This window comes from Podarcis erhardii (genome assembly GCF_964252035.2).
Source record: "Podarcis erhardii genome assembly, chromosome: 6".
NCBI lineage: Eukaryota > Metazoa > Chordata > Lepidosauria > Squamata > Lacertidae > Podarcis > Podarcis erhardii.
The window spans coordinates 42,309,739-42,330,778 of record NC_138510.1 but is presented as its reverse complement, the minus strand read 5'-3'; the positions used below and the strand labels follow the sequence as shown (position 1 = coordinate 42,330,778).

Sequence of the window (21,040 nt, the reverse complement as noted above, 5' to 3'; positions counted from 1 at the left end):
TATTTCTCTTTCAATTTCCTCACATTGCCAAAGCAAGGGAAAACTCTCCTGGAAATAGGTTTGGCTCCCCATCAGTGTTTATAAAATATTCATCCAGCCTTCCCAAGCCTACAAGTGCTGTACACACACTCTGGGAAGGCAGTTCTTGTTAACAGCCCATTAGAATCTTCTTTGAATAATTAAATAATAGTATGTGTGTGTCTAGTTGTTTCCTTTGTGCATGGCAGTACTAGGGCTCTAGAAGTGTACTTTTAAATATGCAGCACTATACACATTTTCCAGGGAGCATGTGTCATTGAACTCCCTTCTGAGTAGACGTACATAGATATTACACTATTAGTGATGGAGAAATTTCAGCTGTTCCATGCCTTTCTAGCAGTTATTTCAGTTTAGTAGGATAAAAGTAAATGAATGGATGCCTGTTCAACATTGAAAACTGGAAATGTTCAGCAGCTAGTAGGGAAAGATTTCTACCTTGAGCCTTTAAGGTGCTACATTTAATTTTAGAAAAAATGTTAAGGGGACTGGACAAACAAAACAAAACAAAACCTGCTGAATTAGAAGTTATTAACACATTGAGTACCATGTGTATTGGTTTAAATAAGGAATATAAGTGGTTATCTCACTACCAAAGGAAATTGTGCTCTGTCTACCTATTGCTTGCTGTTCTGGCAAATAGAGGTCATCCTCCAATTATCTAGAACAACCTTGCTCTCAGACTTTGCTCCTTGCATTTCTGCAGCTTTTAAGCCTCAGCGTGTTGTCTTGATTTTCCCTTCCTCTTATCCATCACAGATAGAATGACTATATATAATAGGTCAGGACTCCTGTATTAAATAACTTGTATTGAAGAGGCTCATCAGGTACAGCTTTTCTTACCCCTCCCTAACGACTTGTACCTGTTAAAATTCATTCTTCAGTCCAGCTATTCTAGGTACATGAGCATTGTCCTCCTTTGCATCAAATTGAAGTTTGGGTAATCAGTATGAATGCAATATATCTCTGTGAAATATAGATATGTATCTCTTTCTGCATACAGATTCCCCACCTTCCCCATTCAGCCTGTATATTTGTCAGAGCAGGCTCAGTAATAATACGCTGAATTTAATTAGGCAGAGCCTCAAATTCTGTGTTCTCATCTCTGCTAATGAAAGCAGGCAGCATTTGTATCTGGGTATAGAGGTTGAGACTATGAGCATAAGTGGAGCCCTTTACTCTGGGGAAAATCATTACTTAGTGAGGGTCTCTTGGTTTCATTTACTTTTAGCTAATCAGTTAGAAAGCTGCACATCTGTGTGTTTCAGCCTGCTTTCACTGACTCTTACACCACAGCAATTAAACACAGTCTCACGGAACATACCAAGGCAATAAACCCAGACATGCTGTTCTATAAATTGTGTAAGAAAAGCCTGCCTCTAGTGCACTTGGTTTATCTGCATCACTGGCATCAAGGGAAGAGCACTGTTCCGGCAAATGATTGTCACTCCTTGCCAAAGTTAATCCTTGCTGAAGGGTAAATTGTGCCCAATAGTGGTTAGAGCACTGGATAGCAAACTTGCTCCATGACACCCTTCCTAAACCTGATGCTGTACTGACAGGACCTGATGGGAATTGTAGTAAACATATATATAAATCTGACGGCCAGCAGGTTCAGCAAGGCTAATTTATGGACCCTTAATAGGATAGATGGACAGAAATTCAATGTTATTCCAGCTTTCCAGGGACACAATTTTATCATACAGCTACAAATGCAGGTTTAAGCAAATGACAGATGGATGTATTAAACATCAGGTTTTGATAGTCAAAGGCAAGCGAGCCAGAGGTTTCAGCTGACAGGACCTTCAAAACCAAACCCACATTTGATGTCCTTAAAAAACAGCTGGAATACCTGGCCATGACTATCTGTTGGGACCTTAACGTGGCTGCATGGCCATTGTCTTTTAGGCAGAGTTTTGCTGCCAAAATAGTAACCTTAGTGGGATCTACCTTAAAATCAGATTTTTCCTTTTAGTATGTTTTCAAAGTTCCCATCTCCCCTGTGGGTTGATAACAGTTACGTTACCCAAGTGCGTTAGAAGAGGGACAGGGCTTCAAAGTCCTGAAGTCCTCATTGTGACACAAGGAGGGTTATGGCTCAGATGCTGCTTCCAGTACCACACACTGTGTGCTTGCACAACTCCCTTAGATGGCTGCCCAAGTGTCCATTGCCCTTCACAGTATGTCTTTGTTACTCCTCATATGCAGCAAGGCTCTGCTTCTGATCAAAGGCTCCCTTTATCTTTAAGCCCGCAGTGCACTCTCATTAAAGGGTTGGATTTCAAATGAGAAGCCAGTCCTCTCCTTCGCCCTTCAGTACCCAGCAGCTGAGCTTCTTTCTGTCATGTGTTTAATATTCAGAAGCAAATGAAGGAATACCTTTATTAGGATTAGGACCAAACCCACACAACCACTCTCCAGTGCTACCCTTTGCTTCCATCTTCCTCCATCTGGCCAGTTTAGCTCTTTCTCTTCCTATTGCCACAGCAGGGAACCTGCCAGCATCTGTTAATCTAACTTCATATCCATCCAAACATGAAGCCCAAAGATTGGACATTTTTTTGCAGCTTTATCCTTATGACAGCAGGGCTTGATTCCCCACCCTCTTTTGAAGTAAACATTCAGCAATGGTTGCTGTAGTTGTGCTATACAATGCAGTTGTGCTGCCCCAAGATAATCATTTTGTTGGACCTGCTTTTTGTACTAAGTACTTTGTGTGACTGCTGTTGGACCCAGTTAAAGAAGACTAGCTCTGGTGAACACTAGCTACATAATGGCACCTTAGGCCACAGAAAGTTCTAGGAATTGCAGGAAATAACTTTTTTGCATCTGAGGAAACATGCCAGGTGAAAAGCGGAGTACAGTTTTAAATGGTGAGTGAAATCAGAAGCTTCAGGAGGAGAGCTCGGTAACAAATCAGAGGGCTGGGTTTTTTCTCCACAAAAAAGTAAAGGTTGCACCCAAAGTGAGAATTGTTCCATGGCTGTAGTCACAGCCTCATGTTCCTTCAGCCAGAAAATGTTGGCATTCTGGGCATGGGTAGCCCTTTCCTGGATTTCTTTTTCAGGGCAGGGTATTTGATGCCTAGTACTCCAGAATTGTAATTTTATGGTTGTCTAGGAGACTAGAAGAGGAATTACGTGTCTGCCTAAGCTACTGCAAACCTAGTTGCTGCAATGAAATTTTGCATGCAGCTAATGATTGCTGTCAGGACAGTACTTTGACTTGGACTCTGCACTGGCCAAAGCTCTCCTCTGAACTGCTTGCACCCATCAGATGGAAGTGTTGGGAAACAGATTCCTACCAAACAACATCCACCAACCCTCCACACAGAAAATAGGACGATGCTTGTTCACATGTCACACAAAGATCCATTTTGGATCTTTCCCGAGTCAGAATATTTATTTATTTATTTATTTTATTTGGCAGCACAAGAAAAGGCAGCTTCTTTAGTACATTATTCCAGAATACTAGCTGAATAATGTCAATGTTGTGTAGCCAAAAAGTGCCCCAAACCTAACAACTCTATCACTATAATGGTAAGTGCAGAAAGGCCCTAAGAGAACTCAGACTCTTCTACTTTCCCTCTGTCATATTCTATAAAGTATACATGCTAGTTTTCCTAAGCTTGAGTTCCTTGGTTATATAATGCACTTTCTCTGGGTTTTTCTTCAGTGTTGTTTGACAAATCTTACACACTTTAAAGTGACTTTATTTCATTTGCTGTGCTTTTGCATGAAGGTATGAAATGCTATCGCTGTGGCATCTGCTGTGATGTTGAATTGAACACTTAGTTTATCATGAAGATCCTGCAATATAGATAGTATTGTTGGCTGCTTGGTGTCTTCATTTCTTTTACACCTATTATATTGTTGGACAAAAGCAGCAGGAAGATTACCTTCCTGCTATCTTCCTGCTTACCTATAGTGTGATGATTTTCATTGGTCTCTGATTTTATGTACTGGTTCTCTTTTGGTGTCATGCATCTTTTGTTCAAGCTCCTTCAAAGACAAAAAACCATATGTGTGTCCACCTCAGTGAACCTGCAAGTGCTTGGGGGGGGGCATATCTTGGTTCTTCTGCAGCAGGGGAGCCATTTGTAGTCCAGACAGCTTTTGTGATTATCTCAAGTGTATTTAATTAATCTTTCACTCCAAACCTCATTTGTTATAGAAATTCATGAGAACGTGTGTTTTCGTTTTAATGCTGGAGTAATTCTCCAACCCTCGCTCTGTTGGAGAATATCAAGCGTCTGACCCTCATGGACCCAGAGGAGGTCGAAAGCTAGATGATAAAAGGGGCACTTAAGCCAACTCATTATATATAGTGAACTTTGAGAGATGGCAAGACTGTTAACAACAATGAAATCGTCAAGATTTAAAGCCTTGCTTGGCTTCTTGTGACTGGGAAGTCAGACTTGGGGAGAAGGAAAAGGACACTTTCAGTCATGTGTTGAGATTTTGGAAGTGTAACAAATGAAAGCTACGTTACATCATTTAGAATTAAAAGCCCACCAATTTGGCATTCATTTTTTAAAAACAGGAAATTGAGAATATGGAATTTTCCCGATTGCAGCAAGTCATCAGAAACAAAATGGCTTAGGGGAAAACCTTAAGTTCACGGCCTATCAGTTTTATGCAAGATCTAGGTTTAAAAGACGTACTGAGTGGAATTCAATGTGCAGTCGGGCTCCCTCTTCCCCCTGCCTGGTCTTCTCCCCCGAGGCACTATTCTGGGGCTTCTTCTGAGGTAAAAACCCCAACCAATTTTTTTTTGGGGGGGGGAACCTTGGAAGGGTGGAGGAAGCCCCATTGTGCAAGTGGAAGTCCTTACACAGGGCTTCTGCTGATGGGGTTGGTTAGGTGAATCTTGCCCACTTATTTCAATTGAGCACTGTTAGCGGTTTGTTCCTTGGAAGCTATAGTTTGCCTCCCAGATACAAACTGGAATGAGGATGGGGGGGGGACAAATTCTGTTTAGTCCAAATTAGTGAAGGGAGGAGAGAACTGGTATGTTGCACATTATTGAAGCATTCACGACTTCCCATGTGAGATGTCTGTTTCTTGTTGGCCCAGCTGATTAATTGTGCAGATTTTTAGTTTGTTATTAAAGCTTTAGCTGATTTCACATCCCTGGGTTAGTTGATTGAAGCTTGCAGCTGTGATCTTTCCACATTATGAGAGTGACAAAACCTAGTATTCTGCAGGATTAGATCACTAAGTGGGCTATATTTAAAGTTCCAGCATTAAATATTCTGATATTAATTTTTATAAAATCAGACAAACAAAAGCCATCAAAGTGTGCAGCAGGTTTTATAGGTAGAGCTGAGTTTCTTTCTACCATGTGTTTACATTTCAGAAGCACTCTGTATTACAACAAACCAGCCAAGGGTTTTCAGAGACATTTTGCAGAGAGAGCAATATAACAAAGCCAAAATGGCTAGTAAGACTTTCTGCAGTTAGGAAGGTCCATTTTCATAATGTAGCCTGACCTCTGGTCTTAACCCAGACCATCTTATTTCATCTAGAATTCACTAACAAAGAGTCCATTTACAATGTTATTAACCAAAAGCACTATTTCTCTTCCCATTCATACCCTTTTTGGGATTCAGGTCCTGACCCCCTGGGAGAATTCAGGGAAGACAAAAAATGCCTTAAATTCCATTTTCAGCTTTCTCTGCCAAAAATCTTAAACAGATAGAGCAAGTATACAGCACTGATGCTGTAGTAAGCAGATCAGCTTAAAACTGTTCCTTATCTACAGACTAACATTTCAATTATGGTATATATATTTTACAGCATGTGTGTGTGATTCTACAAAAACTAGGGTTGTTGGATTTTTTAACTAACACAATGTGGGGATTGGAGTGTGGGAATGGGCTTTAATTTGAAGTCCAACCTCATCTAAAATAAATAATTTGAAATTTGCAAGGTGTGAGAATCTGTGATAAGTATTTCATGTTGCTTCAGAGCTTAAAAGTAGGGAAAATGTATGATCTGCACAAAATTCTATTGTCGGAAAGCTGTCAACTGAGAAATGCCTTCGCTACAGTTCAGGGTGTGCAGTGTTAATTTAATTTTTGCTCTGCCTGGTCCACAACAAATTGGATCATTCTAGTTTGCTAAGAGTTTTAAAATCTAATTGTCTGTTTAAAGGTGACTTGTCTGCTTAAGGCCAAATTCTGTCATTTTTAAGAGAATAGGATTTACCTTGCCGATGCCCCATTTAGCACAATAAGCTTCCTGCCAAAAAATTATCAAAACCTAGTGCTTTTGAAGAATATGGAAAACCTTTTGATTTGGCAGAAATGGGACAATCTTCTTCCCTTCCCTACTTTAGTATTTTAGGTAAAGGTAAAGGGACCCCTGACCATTAGGTCCAGTCGCGGACGACTCTGGGGTTGCGGCGCTCAGCTCGCTTTATTGGCTGAGGGAGCCAGCGTACAGCTTCTGGGTCATGTGACCAGCATGACTAACCCACTTCTGGCGAACCAGAGCAGTGCACGGAAATGCCGTCATACCGGAGCGGTACCTATTTATCTACTTGCACTTTGTGCTTTCAAACTGCTAGGTTGGCAGGAACAGGGACCGAGCAACGGGAGCTCACCCCGTCACGGGGATTCAAACTGCCCACCTTCTGATCAGCAAGCCCTAGGCTCTGTGGTTTAACCCACAGTGACACCCGCGTCTCTTTAGTATTTTAACCCTGAGCTAAGTCCCATGTGTATAAGAGTTCTTACTCTTATTACTATTATTTATAAAATTTCTATACCGCCTTTCATCCAAAGATCACAGGGTGGTTCACAATATAAAAACACAAAAATACATACAAAAATAATAACTACCCCATACACACTTTAAAAGGCCATAGATTGTTTAATTAGCCAAAGACTTGGGTGAATAGGAACGTTTTTGCCTGGCCCCTAAAGATAGGTAACGAAGGTTCCTGGTGAACTCCCTGGGGAGAGTATTCCAGAAGCAGGAAGCCACCATAGGAAATATCAGAAATATTCAGGGGGATACATAAAGGCTATTTATATTTATTTCTTATGTATGTTTGAAAAGCAAATACATGTTGATGAGCTAAAGCTGTGATCAGTTTACCTGGGAGTAAGGCCCAGATATATACAGGATCACATTATAAGTGCATTCACACGTGAAACTGTATGATGTACCGTATTTTTTGCACCATAACACTCACTTTTTTCCTCCTAGAAAGTAAGGGGAAATGTCTGTGCGTGTTATGGAGGAAATGCCTACGGGTGGCATGCCTACGGATTTTCCTCCTCTAAAAACTGCGTGCGTGTTATGGTCGGGTGCGTGTTATAGAGCGAAAAATACGGTATTTTCTTTAGATGTATTATTTGGCAACCTACTGAGTCTTAAAATAGCTATGTTTTAAACATAGTAGCTTTAGAATGGTGAAAACCACTTAGAAGTTAAGTTCATTATTTGTGGTTTCCACATGTCTTAACGTTAAAAGGCTGAATTACAGTTTCTTGTTCTGCATTGTTTCTTGAAGTTTCCTATTTCAGTGTCTAGGGAGGAAAACTTTACTTGCTGTATCATACAAGTTGCTTCATTTTGAGGAGTCAGGCCCGTTCTCATGTTCTCTCATGGAGATATGTATGCATTTTCTTGCTTTTCAATCCAGTTAAGCCTATATTTGCTGTCCACAGGGGCTGGAGTGCCCTAATGCTCTCACAACCAAGAGAAGCATTCTGTTCAGTCAGTGAATGGAACCTAAAAACAAATAGCATGTTTGTGGGCAAGTATTTGTTTTAAGCCAATGCCTCCCACTTTCTGCTGCTTTGCCCATATGTTTACAGTGCACTTGCCTACAGAAGGTTTTGCATGCGCCTTTATTTGATGGATTCCAGGACTCTCCCACACCTGCCCACTCTGCAGCTGAATTGCATTAACTGTTGTTAGTCAAAAGTGTGCCGAGGAAAGAAAGTGAAACTCAGGCTTTGTTGCCCTCTTTGCAGATGGCTTCGTTCTTTTTGCCCCTCAATTGTATGTTTTGTGTTTGTTTGTGTGTGTGTGTGTGTGACTTGATCCACTTTGCCATATCTTGCATGCACGCCTAGCTTCAGGGAATGAGAAAGCCAAAGAACTGGAAAATCTAAATACTTTTCAAAATGTAGTTTTTACACTTCCTTCTCCCAGTTGTAATCTCTCCAACAACCATCAGCCCTACTACCATTGTGGCCACCACCACCACCACAGAAGCTACTACTATCACAACCACCACAGAAGCTACCACCACAACCACGACCACAGAAGCTCCAACCACTACTGAAGCTCCAACCACCACAGAAGCTCCAACCACCACAGAAGCAGCCATCACCACAATTATTGCTAGCACAATAGGTATCCCAGTAGAGGATTCTGGTACTGTGTTTTCATCTTTCCTTTTCTATTAGTCGTCCAATCCATACTTGGATCTTGTCAGGTTTTTTTAAGCCTGTAATTCAGGTTTAACATCAAGGTATGGTTGCTTTGAAAACCATCCAACACGTAGAGTTTCTCAGTGCTGTGATAAAAGATTAGCAGCAAATGAAAAGTAATCCTTAGGTTGTGCATTCAAGGTCTCAGTATGTTGCCGTGATAAAGTTACTTTAGATTAATTTGCTCTTCAGAGAGACAGGTCAGCTTTCTTTATGCACATGTATAACACAAGAGTTTTCCTTGCTTTCGGTAGGCTAGGATAGGCAGGTACAGCAAATACACTATAACAAAATTTAGTGGGCTAAATTGGCTGTCATCCCTACAATGTTGTAAAAGCAGTGGTTGCATTAATTAATGCATCTGTTTCATTATGGGACTTGGCAAATACCATATGATGCTTTTCAGTGTTAAAAAAAAATATCTTTACATAAGAGAACTGCTTCTTAGGGCTTCTGCAGAGAGATCTTGCTAGGTCCCTACCAACAAATGATGTGCACATCCAAACGTTCACTATGCAAATATTTGGTTGCCCTGTATGAAAAATGCAACATGTGTCAAACTTACTGGCACAGTTATTAAACCAAGCCCACATCTACTGCATATAAATACCTCAATCTGAAATAGGAACACATCCAGAAAAAGGTCTTTGACTGACCACTGGGGCACAATGCCTCATTTTGCTTAGCCACTTTAAAAACAAACAAACATGTAGTATCTCATGGTTTGCAGTAAATTTATACTCCTGAAGAGAAGTTAAAGCAAACTCAAGTAGTTCTGATTAAGCCCAGCTTCAAATTTCTTGCATGCATGGAGTCTCATTGGAGTCAATGGGAATGCTCATGTATATTCTAAGCATAGGCATATGAACTTGGTGCCTGGCTTGCAATTTATTGATGCAAGGATTTCTCAGCTGTGGCTCAAAACTAAATGTTGCATGAATGAGCATGCAGTGGTAATTGATGGATCAAGATATGAAATTATAGACATTTTTAAAACTGAACTGTTGTTGTTAGAAATAGCTTTTTGTAAAGACATAAAAGTATAACTGAGGAGGAAACTGTCATTTTCTAAGTCATAAAGTGGCTGTATTTATTGCTGAAGAATGTGTTCTCATGTCAAAGATATATTGAATTGTAGCAATAGAACAATTCTCTGCGTGTCTATTCAGAAGTAAGTCCCATTGAGTTCAATGGGACTTACTCCAACTGAATTCAGTGGGACTTACTCCCAGGTAAGTATGTATAGACTTTAAGCCTAATGCAATAGTCAGAGTTTCTAAACTAATGGATTGAAGCCAGTTAAACTGATGTTGTCACAAACTAGCTTGACCTAAAACCAACTAATTCTGTTACCCACTATCCAGAATAGTGACAAGAACATTTTGCTTTCCAGTATTTCCTCAATTTTAAAACAGTGAGAATTGGCAATGAATTCAACCTTGGTTTGGTGCAATGTTGAAATAGATCATCATTAACAAATCTCTGCCTGTCTAGTTACGTAGACCATCAGGAGCTGCTATGTGGGATTTCTATAATCCTGCAAAGTAGGAATTGGCATAAGGGCTGGGAACGTAACCTTCTGCACTGCCCTGTAAAAATTAGGCATCTGAGTTGACCCTGCCCTGTAAAGTGTTGCTTTTGACAGGCAAGTGGCTCATAAATTTGTGGCACTAAAATTCCTAAGGTGATTTGTTCTCTTATAGATGTATGGACACATGACGTCCATCTAGGGCCATTATCCTTCTCCCAAGATAATTTGGCAGAAAGATTGATGTCTGTATCCTTGGCCATTTTGAAAATGTTGTACCTCTCAATTTGCTGATGCAGTGACAACCTTCACCAACTTGGTGCCCTCCAGATGTTTTGGACTACAACTCCCATCACCTTTGGTAATAGTTCAAAACATCTAGGGGGCACCAGGTTGTTCAAGGCTGCACGAGAAAATGGCTATGGCTGAAGAGAGTATTAGCATGGGCATATATCCAGGTGTACATTTTTATATGTAATTTATATGCAAACCTTGCTGTTTCAAAGGATATATTTAGATATACCCCCCAAAAAGTTCTTCTCATTACTAAAGTGACGTATGAATTGAAATGGCTTTGCAATGTTTTTTTGTTTGTGTTATGTGAGGTAATGTTGAAGCATCCACAGTCTGTTGTGTGCTATACCTGGTAGGGGTGGGGAGGAGGAGGATGCTCTGCATTTCCTTCTAAGGAAAACAATTCATTTAAATTTGGGCATGCGGTTAGAATGCATCTCTCTGTTCATAATCCAGTTTACTAACCTCTGTTCTAACCTGTTCGCCAGCTGGTGGTGCAAAGCAGCCTATCTGGGATGTAAAAGCTTCACCTAACAGTAACTGGGCAAACATCACCTGGAACCACACATTTGATCCTGAAACTGAGTTTGTGGTTGAGTATATCAACAGTAAGCATTGGGAGCTCGAGAATTCTGCAGGGTCCTTAATGTCACCAGAGATTCTGTCATCTCTCAGAGGTTTAATGGACCTTTCATGCAATGTTCATTATAGTGTAACTAATTGTACTGCTTAATTTGTGCATGGAGGATTTTTTTTTTTGGGGGGGGGGAGACCAAAGGCATGGCATTTAACTTGTCCTTCAGATTATATTGACACTGTGTTTTATGTTGCTGTTCTCTTAAACACAATAACTGCCGACTCCTTTCAGTGGAGGATTCAGAATAACACATCCTAAAAAGGACCTGCTTTTTAAAAAACACTACCCTAAGTGAATCTGTGATGGCTGTAAGTGCCGTAGAAAGAAGCAGAAATAGATACAAAAATCTATAGATCCCCTCTATAGCAAATAATTTGGTGGTTAATAGTAATGATCACATTTCGTTTTAGTTGGAGATTTATAATTAGTTATCTACATAAATTTTGTTTTCAAGCCATTCATACCTCACTGTACTTCCTGCTGGCATGCTACCTGCAGTTTTTAAGTACTTATGTACTGGTCAAAGAATTAAACATTGACTGTCAACCTTATAGCTTTGGGGGCAAGTTATATGTGCCCTAGACATGCTTTCCTTGGTTTTAGTTTGCTGGGCCAAGTCCTGTTCTAGGATTTGGTTCCATAAAATTATCAATACAGTATTGTGTTTAGATTTTTAAATTAAGTAATCAAGAACTGACCCTTTAGGAATTTGCATCTAGCATGATTAAATAGTAAGCAGTCAATGTAACACCCATTGTGTGGATATGATTTGGAGGATTCCTCTGTATTCCACTCAGCTGGCTGCTGCATTGTCACAGAGTGGGAAAAGGAATCTTCTTTTCTTTGGGAAGCTTCTCATGCTTCCAGTTTTGTAGTACTTTGATAAATTAGGTTTGTCAAAGCCAGCTGCTTGGATTTTCTTTAAAGGACTCCCGTGATTTCAATTCTCAGGCCTGGTGCTTTCATTAACCTAGCCATTGCTAGCAAAAGTATGTTTGTAGATTCATACACGTCTGTAACATTGCCGATTAGGGACTTCCATGCCTAATGATTTGCTAAGGTTAAGTTAACACAGCATCCAAGCACTTCCAAAACTCCTGAAGTATTGGAATACTTGCAATTTCATAAGGGTACCTACACTGGAGTTTGCAAACAGGGTTCTTTTTATTCACTTTATGTTTGAATGCTTTTAGCAGTGTACCTTTAATATAATTTGACTTTGTGGTCTGTGTGCATGCTATTAATAAGAGTTTAGAAGTGACTTTTTCTACATCTTTTGCAAAATGTGTTGAGGTCTATTCAGAATAGGCAGTTCTTATGCATCAGAAGCATGCTGCCAGAGAAAGAGTTGCTGTTGTTACTGATTCGGCACATCTGGCACTTGCGAGTTGCAAAAAGCCTATGCCAGTCGCTTTCTGTTCCAAGTAAGAATTTCCCAGAGATGGCTGTACAAAGTCTTCCTTCTTTTTCTGTTGTTGTTTTTTCCCCCACATCTAGTTTTATGCAAAATCGCTGAACCAGTAATGTGATAAGCTTCCATCTGGTTGCTGGCTGCCTTATGATGCCAAAGCAGGTGCTCCGTTAGATTAAATGGTGTCTGGAAAATATAATTCTCCTACATACAAGTGGAGGGAGCTTCTGTAAATGAGCCCTTCAACTTTGAACTGATGGTGCCAGAAACTCTGGGTGTTCACTCTGTGTTAGTCAGTGGTGTCATCGGCAGGGACATGTGTCGAGTCAGTAGCTGGACCGGGCATTAGGGATGTTTGCCTACAGAGTAATCTGCATTTCCTGCTAGCTGCCTTTGATATGAAGTTTCTGTTTCTCAGGTAACAAAACAGTGAAATCTTCCCCTGCTAAAGGCTTTCTGGAGCTGGTTGACCTGACTCCTGGGGAGAAGTACATAGTGCGGGTTTTTCTCAAAGGGAATGATACTATCAGCTCGAACGTAACCTTTCAGACAAGTCCAGGTGAGATGGGGTTCAGCCCCACAATGTGCTGCATTTTGGAGGCACATTCCATTCCAAGCCTTACTGCCTTTGCGTGCTGCTGCTTCAGATGGAGGAATTATGCCATGCATGGAGAAAATGTCATCCATCTCTTCACTGACGATGTGCACTCTGCCCTTATTATACAAGTACCAAAGTGAAATATATCCTCTCTTAATGAGGTTCTTTAGACTGTGTTCTGCTAAAACAAACAAAGGAAAAAAATATTGGCATAACTTTTCTTTTAATGAAACAAGCTTGGTTTTGGAAGATATCTATAAAAAGGGCAGAGACCCATGGTTTTCCATCTAGACTTAATAATAAACACTATTGTTAAGGAATATGCTATAGGCTACGTGTTGCTATCTGCGCATTCATGTTTCCCTTTGTGTGCGTGTGCACTGCTCATTATCATGCTGCCAGCTGTTGCATGAGCACATGTGAATTTCTGATTGCCTTTATGTCTGGGTATTCATGAAAAAGATTTTAGATATTATAATGTGGTGAATTTGTCTGCAAGACATCCACAGAGCTATGTGGTATACTCATAATTTCAAATGAAGTCACAATCTGAGAATTGTAGCAATTTACCTTTACAGAATATTGCCTTACATCCTATTTGTGTGTCTCAAAAGTGCCTTGTTGCTTCTATGTTGCCCCTCAGTTTTATGAAGAATTCAAATGAACATCATTAGGTCAATGTATTCCAGTATTTTTTTTTTCCTGTTTCCCAAGGGTTTTTTCAGTTGGGGGAGTGGCAATAAAAACACAATTGCATTGCCAGCCTGTCTAATGTAGACAATTGCTATTGACATCTTTCAGGGCTACTTCATCTTTACCCAAAGCTTCCTGTTTTCTATTTTGCTATTTTTAAAAATGAAAGGAAGCTTACAGATGAGGAAATTAAGGGGCAATTCACTAATCCTTCAGCACCACTGAATATGAAGCAGTAAAATGGCTACAACCCCAAGCAGGAAGCTTTTAATTATCATTGAAAAGAGCCTTTGCTGAACAGGACTTGCCTGTGAATAAACATAATGGATACTGACCATGGTAAAAGACATTCCTGGATGGTATAACACAATATTAAATACTGTGTGGAACCTCCTTTTAGATCTATTTCCAGTACTGCCTGGTAGTGCTATAGGGCTGCAGCATGGAACCAGTCAGACTTTAGTAGATATTACTTTATGCATTCACATTTCTGACCTCTGCTTTCAGAATTTTAGGTAGCTGTCAAACAATCAGCTTCAGTCATAGTGAAGCTTAATCAAACATAATCATATCCCAGGTTTCCTCCTGTGTCCATAATAAAAGCTCCTTTTGTCAATGCAGGTAATTAGAAAAGTAGTTTCCATGTGAGAAATAGCTGAAATGTATGCTGAGTGGAAAGAATCGGAAGGTCATTCTGTAGAAAGCTTTAAGCAATGTGTCAAAAGCTATAAGCAAAATGTCCACACAATTTAAGCAAGGTTTCTCTTTTAACTCTAAAATGGTAAAGTTTATGGTGGCATATAGACAAATGGTGGAAAGAAATTGCTAACCTAGTCTGAACATGTGTGAAAACAAATGAAAAATGCCATATTTTTAAATCTACCACGGGTAACTAACCAGTGGCCCACAGTTCATATACATCCCCCAAGCAATTTCTGCCTGCCCGCCCCAGCCCCTCAACAACTTGGTTGTTCTGTCAGAAACAATTAACTTTTGTAACACTGCTGACCTTCACAGTTGCCCTGGTGTGAGTGTGGAGGTTCTCATCCTGCTTCCCAGGTGTTCAGCCAGATGCTACTGGAAAGCTCACAAGCAGGACATGAAGGCAATAGCCTTCTCCAACTGTTGATCTCCAGAAACTGGTACACTGAGGCATGGTGCCCCGGATATGCAGATTCTGTATAGCCATCGTGACGACTAGTAGCTTTTACATAAATGCTTGAGCAACAGTTCCTTTGCTGCATTTGTAAATATTTGCTCAGATGGCATACAGTTTTAGCAGTCCAGCAACTGGAGGAGCACATCCTTCCTGCTAATGGACTGAACCAGAGAGAACCATCTATTTGATCTTGGGGAACTTTATTTTTTCTGCAATCCAGTATCAGTTTGTACATAGTTACGTATGTGTGTAGAGAGTGAGATCATCTTCTGTGTTGCAGATGAAATGCCTCCCAGCTGAGAATGGATATGTTGAAAATGTAACCGTAACATAGTTCATTAGTGGTGCTATCTCACTGAAATTTGGTGGTGTTTTCCCCAGGAAACTGGATATTGAGAGCGGTGCTTCAGATGAACCTTGATTTACACAGAATGTGTTGTGGTTTACAAATAAGAATCCAAAATGCAACATATATTAGGCTAAATATTTTAGTTTATTTTGGCTTGGCAAACCTCCTAGCTACATCAACCAAAAAAATTACAAGGGAATAACACAGTTCTTGCTCCTTGCCGTAACTGGGTAAATTGGATCAGTGCTGATAGATTTGCTTTTTGTTGTATGTTTGTGTGTGTTCCATATGCATTTTGTGCATTAAAAGAGTACTTTTTCTGTATCTCAAGATACAGTAATGGAAGATTTCCAAGATCTATGCTTTTTTCCTCTGATGCATCCCAGGTGACTGCGAAAGCTACACTATTTTAGTGACCTCCCTTGCTTTCTTTTAGTGCCTCTTGTATTTTCATTCCTTTTCTCTTCCAGGCTGGCTGCTTCTGATGTGATAGATCAGAGCTTACTATCATGTTCCATCATTAATACCTGTGAGACAAAAGCGCTGTCCTTTTTCTTTAGGTTATTTTGAAAGTCACTCTTCAGGAGACAGCAGCTTATTTTTCTAAGTAGAAATTGCACTAGCCAAGTAGCCCCACAGCTGCAGTTTTACTACATTATTTCTTTTGCTCAGTTTTGGTTAATTAGAACAATACTTTGCCGTGCAGTGAGTGATATTTAATGTTACACAAATATACCTGGATGGAAAAATAATATTAACCTCCACTGCCCTGTTAAAAATACAGTAAGTATGCATGTAAAATGTCCTAAGGGTGTGGCGCTGTCTTGACAACCTATTATATGCAAAATGCAATTCATCACTGATGTCGCTCTACAGGTGGGGTCCAGAAGGAGGCCAGCAAGGCCAATCCATAAAAATCGCAGCCAACTGCAAAGTAGGTGTGGATTCCTGTTATCTGCCAAGGACTTTGGGGCCTAAGCCACATTTACCTGGCACCACCTTGAGTACAATGAAGTTACATTCAATATTGGGAATGTACATTTAGGCCTGTCTTCTATTTTTTTGACACTCAAGGAGGAACACAGGGGTTGCTTTAAAGCCTTTGCAAAGCTCCCCATGCTCACCCTAACATCCGGAATTAGGGGTTTAAATGGGGAGTAGAAGGAGAGTTGCAAAGCTGCCTAAGGGTGCATGGCTTTTTAAAGGTGCATGGCCATGCCCACCTGTCGATCATGTGACATCATATTTATGTCATTTAATTGGCAGATGGTGTCACCCACCTGTCAAATTTGGCCCGTGAGACCGGTCCTGATAAGGATCTGGCCCACTGAGCTAAAGAAAGGTTCCCTGCTCTGTCCTATGGCATCCTCATTTGGTCTCTGTCACACTTCCCCCTAAAAGCCAAAGCAAGGCTGCATCAAGTTTAGAAACTGTTGCCTCATGCCAATGGCTATAAGAGATCAGGTGAAAGCGTTTTGGCTTTGCAAAATGGGATCAGGCTGTTTGCAAATGAAATGTATGCTTAAGAAGGACAGAACAACTACATTTGATGTGTGCCGTTGTATCATTTTGACATTGCCTATTTGATTTGGACAGGGTTCTGTGAATATGTTGGAGGATTTTTTTATCATTATTGTATCAAAAGTATACTTGTATATTATACTTTCCCCCCTTTCATTCTGTATATCGTGCGATCTGATAGTTGCCTTTCCTATCTTCCTTCTATTCTATTGAAAGCTTTTATATGTTAGCATCATTAATTGAATCACCATTTGTTCCAAAAGCCTCTATTCCCTCTTTGTCAACCCTGTAGTTTCATTTAGCCTAATGCAATTCTGAAGTCCATGCAATTAGTGTCTTGCTCCTTCCATTAGAATAGCTTCAAAGTGGACTTTTTTCCCACAGTAGTGCTTTTAACAGGAAAAGGGAATGCATGGTAAATCAGCTGCCAGTAGTGAACAGGGAGAATGTCAAAGCACAAAGGCCAATGGGGCACCTGGCACTTTTGAGTCAATTAAAATTGCTCATACCTTTTGAAAAAACATCATAATGATGTAGTGGTAGATTCCTCAAATGATATGAACGTAACAGGAAATCAGTATTTGCCCCTGAGAATAGGCCTTTCAAACATTTTGAGTTTGGGTTTCCTGTTAAAACTTGTCCAACAATAGCTTTTGCTTTAAAGGCTCAAAAACTCACATGAAGTACTAGGGAATGTTCTGGAAGTTTTGCACAGGACGGTCAAAGGTTCAGCCTTGGAACATGACAGTTAAGGAAAAAAACCAGAAACTTTAAGCAGGAGTCTACAGTACACTTCTAATGATGGGCTAAGAGGTTGGGAGGGAAGTAAAAACATTGTGTGTAAGTCAAGCTGGAAAGTAGTGTAATTAAAAGCTGTGGTGAGAGACACTTAAAGAAATCGAGGTAAAAAGCAAAAAAGGCATTAAGGTTTTCTAAGGGAGCTGGAACACTGGCGATTGTTAAGATAGCACATCATGACAGACGAAAGATGCTGGAAGATGACTACAAAGAACCTAGAGGCTGCACTGAGGCAAATTGAGAAGTACTGACATTGTTAGGGAGAGTAGTTGGACGTGTTTGTTTTTCTTTCAGAGGATGAAAGGGCCAAGGTGGGGCAGCTTAGACCTTCCATTTTCCATGGATTCCAAGGACAGCCAGCTACCACTTCTGGGCGTCTTCCTTGTTCCTTTTTACTTCATGCCACTGCTCTGGATCTCAAGGCCAGCTGGCACTTCTGGGCGCCTTCCTCACCCCTGCGTTGCTCTTGATGCTAAACGGTGGTGGAAACAGCAGTGGGTTTTGAGGCTGGCCAGGGAGGAGGAAAGCAGCTAGCACAGGGCTAGCTGGCTTGGGGATCTGGATCCTAGGGGCAAAGTCCCTGAGGCTGGCAAGCAGAGGAGTCAGTGGAGGGGGGCAGTGCAAGGCTGCAGCCTGTTCTGCCTGCCCTTCTATGGCTTGCCTGGACTTCCCATCCACTGCCTCTCATCATAATTTTTTTTGCAGTGCTCCCTATCTGTGGCCAAGCAAACTACAGCACAACAACACTTTTACCTTATTATATGTAAGAAAGATGGCTCCGGGGCCTAAATGTTCATGGGCCATGGTATTGTGTGAGTTTGGGACTCTGACTCAGAACCCCCAAAGATCCTGACACCAAATGCACATTTTTTATAATTCATTCTCATCTTTGAACACAACCTGATTCTGATTTTAGGGGGGCTAGGGAACCAAAATAACTTATATTCACTTATTTGGGTGGAATTAAAAGAGAGGGTGTCCTCTAATACATTTGATGTCCTCCTGTGATCAAACTTTTGTTGTAAGTAAGTACTGCGGAATTGAGCGCTTAATGTGAGAAGACCCAGAGAGAGTCTGAGAAAGGTCTGTTGGCTACGAATATAGAGTGTATCTTCATTATACTGTTGGCAGAACTTCAACTCTGCGTGGCTGTGATAATCTTCCATTAGTGCTATTCAGGATATTTTTAATTTATTGTCAATAACTTGAAAGCTGCTTATACATGTTACTTCCTACTGGTGTTCTGATAAAGCCATTAGGTTATGGTTTAATAGCGCAATTCCAGTTTGATTCACAAGGAGGAAAAATTACCATTGATTTTAAAGTCATGAAGCCAGCCATTAAACCCTTTCACAGTTTCTCTGAGTGAATCATTCCTATAATGAAGTGTGCATACAGTCTTGATGAGCTCTGCTTTTTTGCGGAGTTTGAAATGCACAAGTTTTTACATTAGGTCCTCTCAAATGTCTATGTTTTAGTGATCCAGGGTGAACTTGGCCCAAGAAAAGAAAGTGCTATATAAGCTAGGAATTGACTTCAATTGCTGCTCATTTAAGACTTGACTCTGTTTCACTTGTCATATGTCACTAATAACATTTACTTAAAATCCAACAGAGTACTGGGTTGTGTGCAATATTATAATAATTAGGTCATTTAGATGTGTATGTTTTCCTTTTTCGCAAAATAATTTACCAGTAGAAGAAATATACTACCATCATAGTTGGTAAGTCACATAAGCTTCAAGCTTTGGGTGGTATTCAACTAAGTCTTACTCAGAGTAAACTCATTGAAATTAATGAGCATGACTTAGGGCTCATCCCATGATTTCTTCCATTTGTCCCATGCTTTCTAATCAGGGCTCTGAGAGGGTGGTTTGTTTTTTTGTTTTGTTTGTTTTGTTTGTTTTTTAGTCCTGCCACTTTCCCTGGGAAAACTTTGTGATGTTTTGCAAAAACACATCATGCTATAAACCATTACTTAATGCATTGTACACAAGCTGGGACAAGCCTGGGCAAGCCTCAGTCTCTCATGTTCTCTGTGGTTTTCAGGACATTGAATAATGTGTTAGGAAGCCTTTTGAATTTGTTTGTTCTAGCTATGTACCAGATAAATATGAATCCTTGGTTGTTCCTTGGAAAACTTTGCATCCTCTTTTGAGGTACCGGTACCACCTACAATATTTCCCATTACCATGAATCAAATCTGTTACCCAGCTTCTTCTGCTCCCCCCACCCATTTTATATAACCCTCCTTTGTTAGGCAATACCATATATTTATTTCTCTGCCCAAGTCTGCTGTACCCACCTGTGTTATCCTTTGCCTTCACTGCTACCCTTGGATCTGAATTGTCACTGTTAGAACTTGGGCTGTGATGTGTTTGGAAAAATAGAAAGGCCCGATATGATGTCTCAAATCTGAAAAATCCCCACACAGAGAGAGAAAGATAATGACCTGGTTTGTACATGTTAAACCATAGTTAAAATTAAGTGCTTTATGTGAATGAGCAGTGTGCTGGAGCATACTTCTCAATAGTCCCTATTGCACTCTTCCTTTGGTGTGTCAAGGAGGAAACAAACCAGAGGCTGCCTTTGTCTTCTGTGTGAACCAGTGCTTATGGTTTGTTTCCCCCAAAGAAACCATGGCTGCAGTCACATGACAGTTTATTCCATTTTCTCAGTATCTCCCTAACTGATCATTTCCACATTATATTTGAGCTTTCATGTTACATAAAAGCCACTTCCACAAATATATCAGAATATAGCACAACTTTAGCACTCATTTCTATGTTCTTTGTTTACAAAAAAAATTCATTTGCAAATAACATGAAAATAAGCACTAAACTTGCACTATATTCTAGTGTATTTCTGGAAGTAGCTTTTATGTGGTGTAAAAGCTCAATGTGATGTGGAAATAAACAGTTAGGAAAACAGGGGAACAGAATAAACTGCAATGTGAATGCAGCCCATGAGCAGAACCAGGCAGGGGGCCTTCTTGGTAGTGGCGCCCGCCCTGTGGAACGCCCTCCCATCAGAGGTCAAGGAAATAAACAACTACCTGACTTTTAGAAAACATCTGAAGGCAGCCCTGTTTAGGGAAGTTTTTAGTTTTATTCTGTTTTTAGTCCTCTGTTGGGAGCCGCCCAGAGTGGCTGGGGAAACCCAACCAGATGGGTGGGGTATAATTATTATTATTATTATTATTATTATTATTATTAAGCAAAGAACAAACCTTAGCTTCCATGCTTGGTTTGAAGAGAAACAAATCACAACTGCTGGTTCGCATATAATATACAAAACCCCCTTTGATTTGCTTCCTCCCCAGTCACAACAGGCACTTTAGAGCAGTGTTTCCCAACCTTGGGCCTCCAGCTGTTTTTGGACTACAACTCCCATCATCCCTAGCTAGCAAGACCAGTGGTCAGGGATGATGGGAATTGTAGTTCAAAAACAGCTGGAGGCCCAAGGTTGGGAAACACTGCTTTAGAGCAGCATGTACTAGCATACTGCTCTTTTACATTAACCATAATTCTATTTTAACTGTGGTTTCATGTGGCAACCAAACCAGGCC

At 40.4% G+C, this 21,040-nt stretch overlaps 1 protein-coding gene across 14 annotated transcripts in view; it reads left to right on the top strand.

The window, feature by feature from the left end:
• The window catches only part of NFASC (neurofascin), a 180,121-nt gene that overhangs the window by 146,782 nt on the left and 12,299 nt on the right, over positions 1-21,040 (top strand). For 4 of the 14 annotated variants that reach the window (XM_081866288.1, XM_081866294.1, XM_081866295.1 and 1 more), the window contains 3 exons: positions 8,205-8,429; positions 10,796-10,984; positions 12,774-12,914. The exons of 9 other annotated variants lie outside the window; for them this stretch is intronic. In XM_081866288.1, coding sequence (XP_081722414.1) covers positions 8,205-8,429; positions 10,796-10,984; positions 12,774-12,914 — 555 coding nt within the window. The remainder of the gene's footprint in view (positions 1-8,204; positions 8,430-10,795; positions 10,985-12,773; positions 12,915-21,040) is intronic. One more of the 14 variants, XM_081866296.1, reaches the window with a different exon arrangement.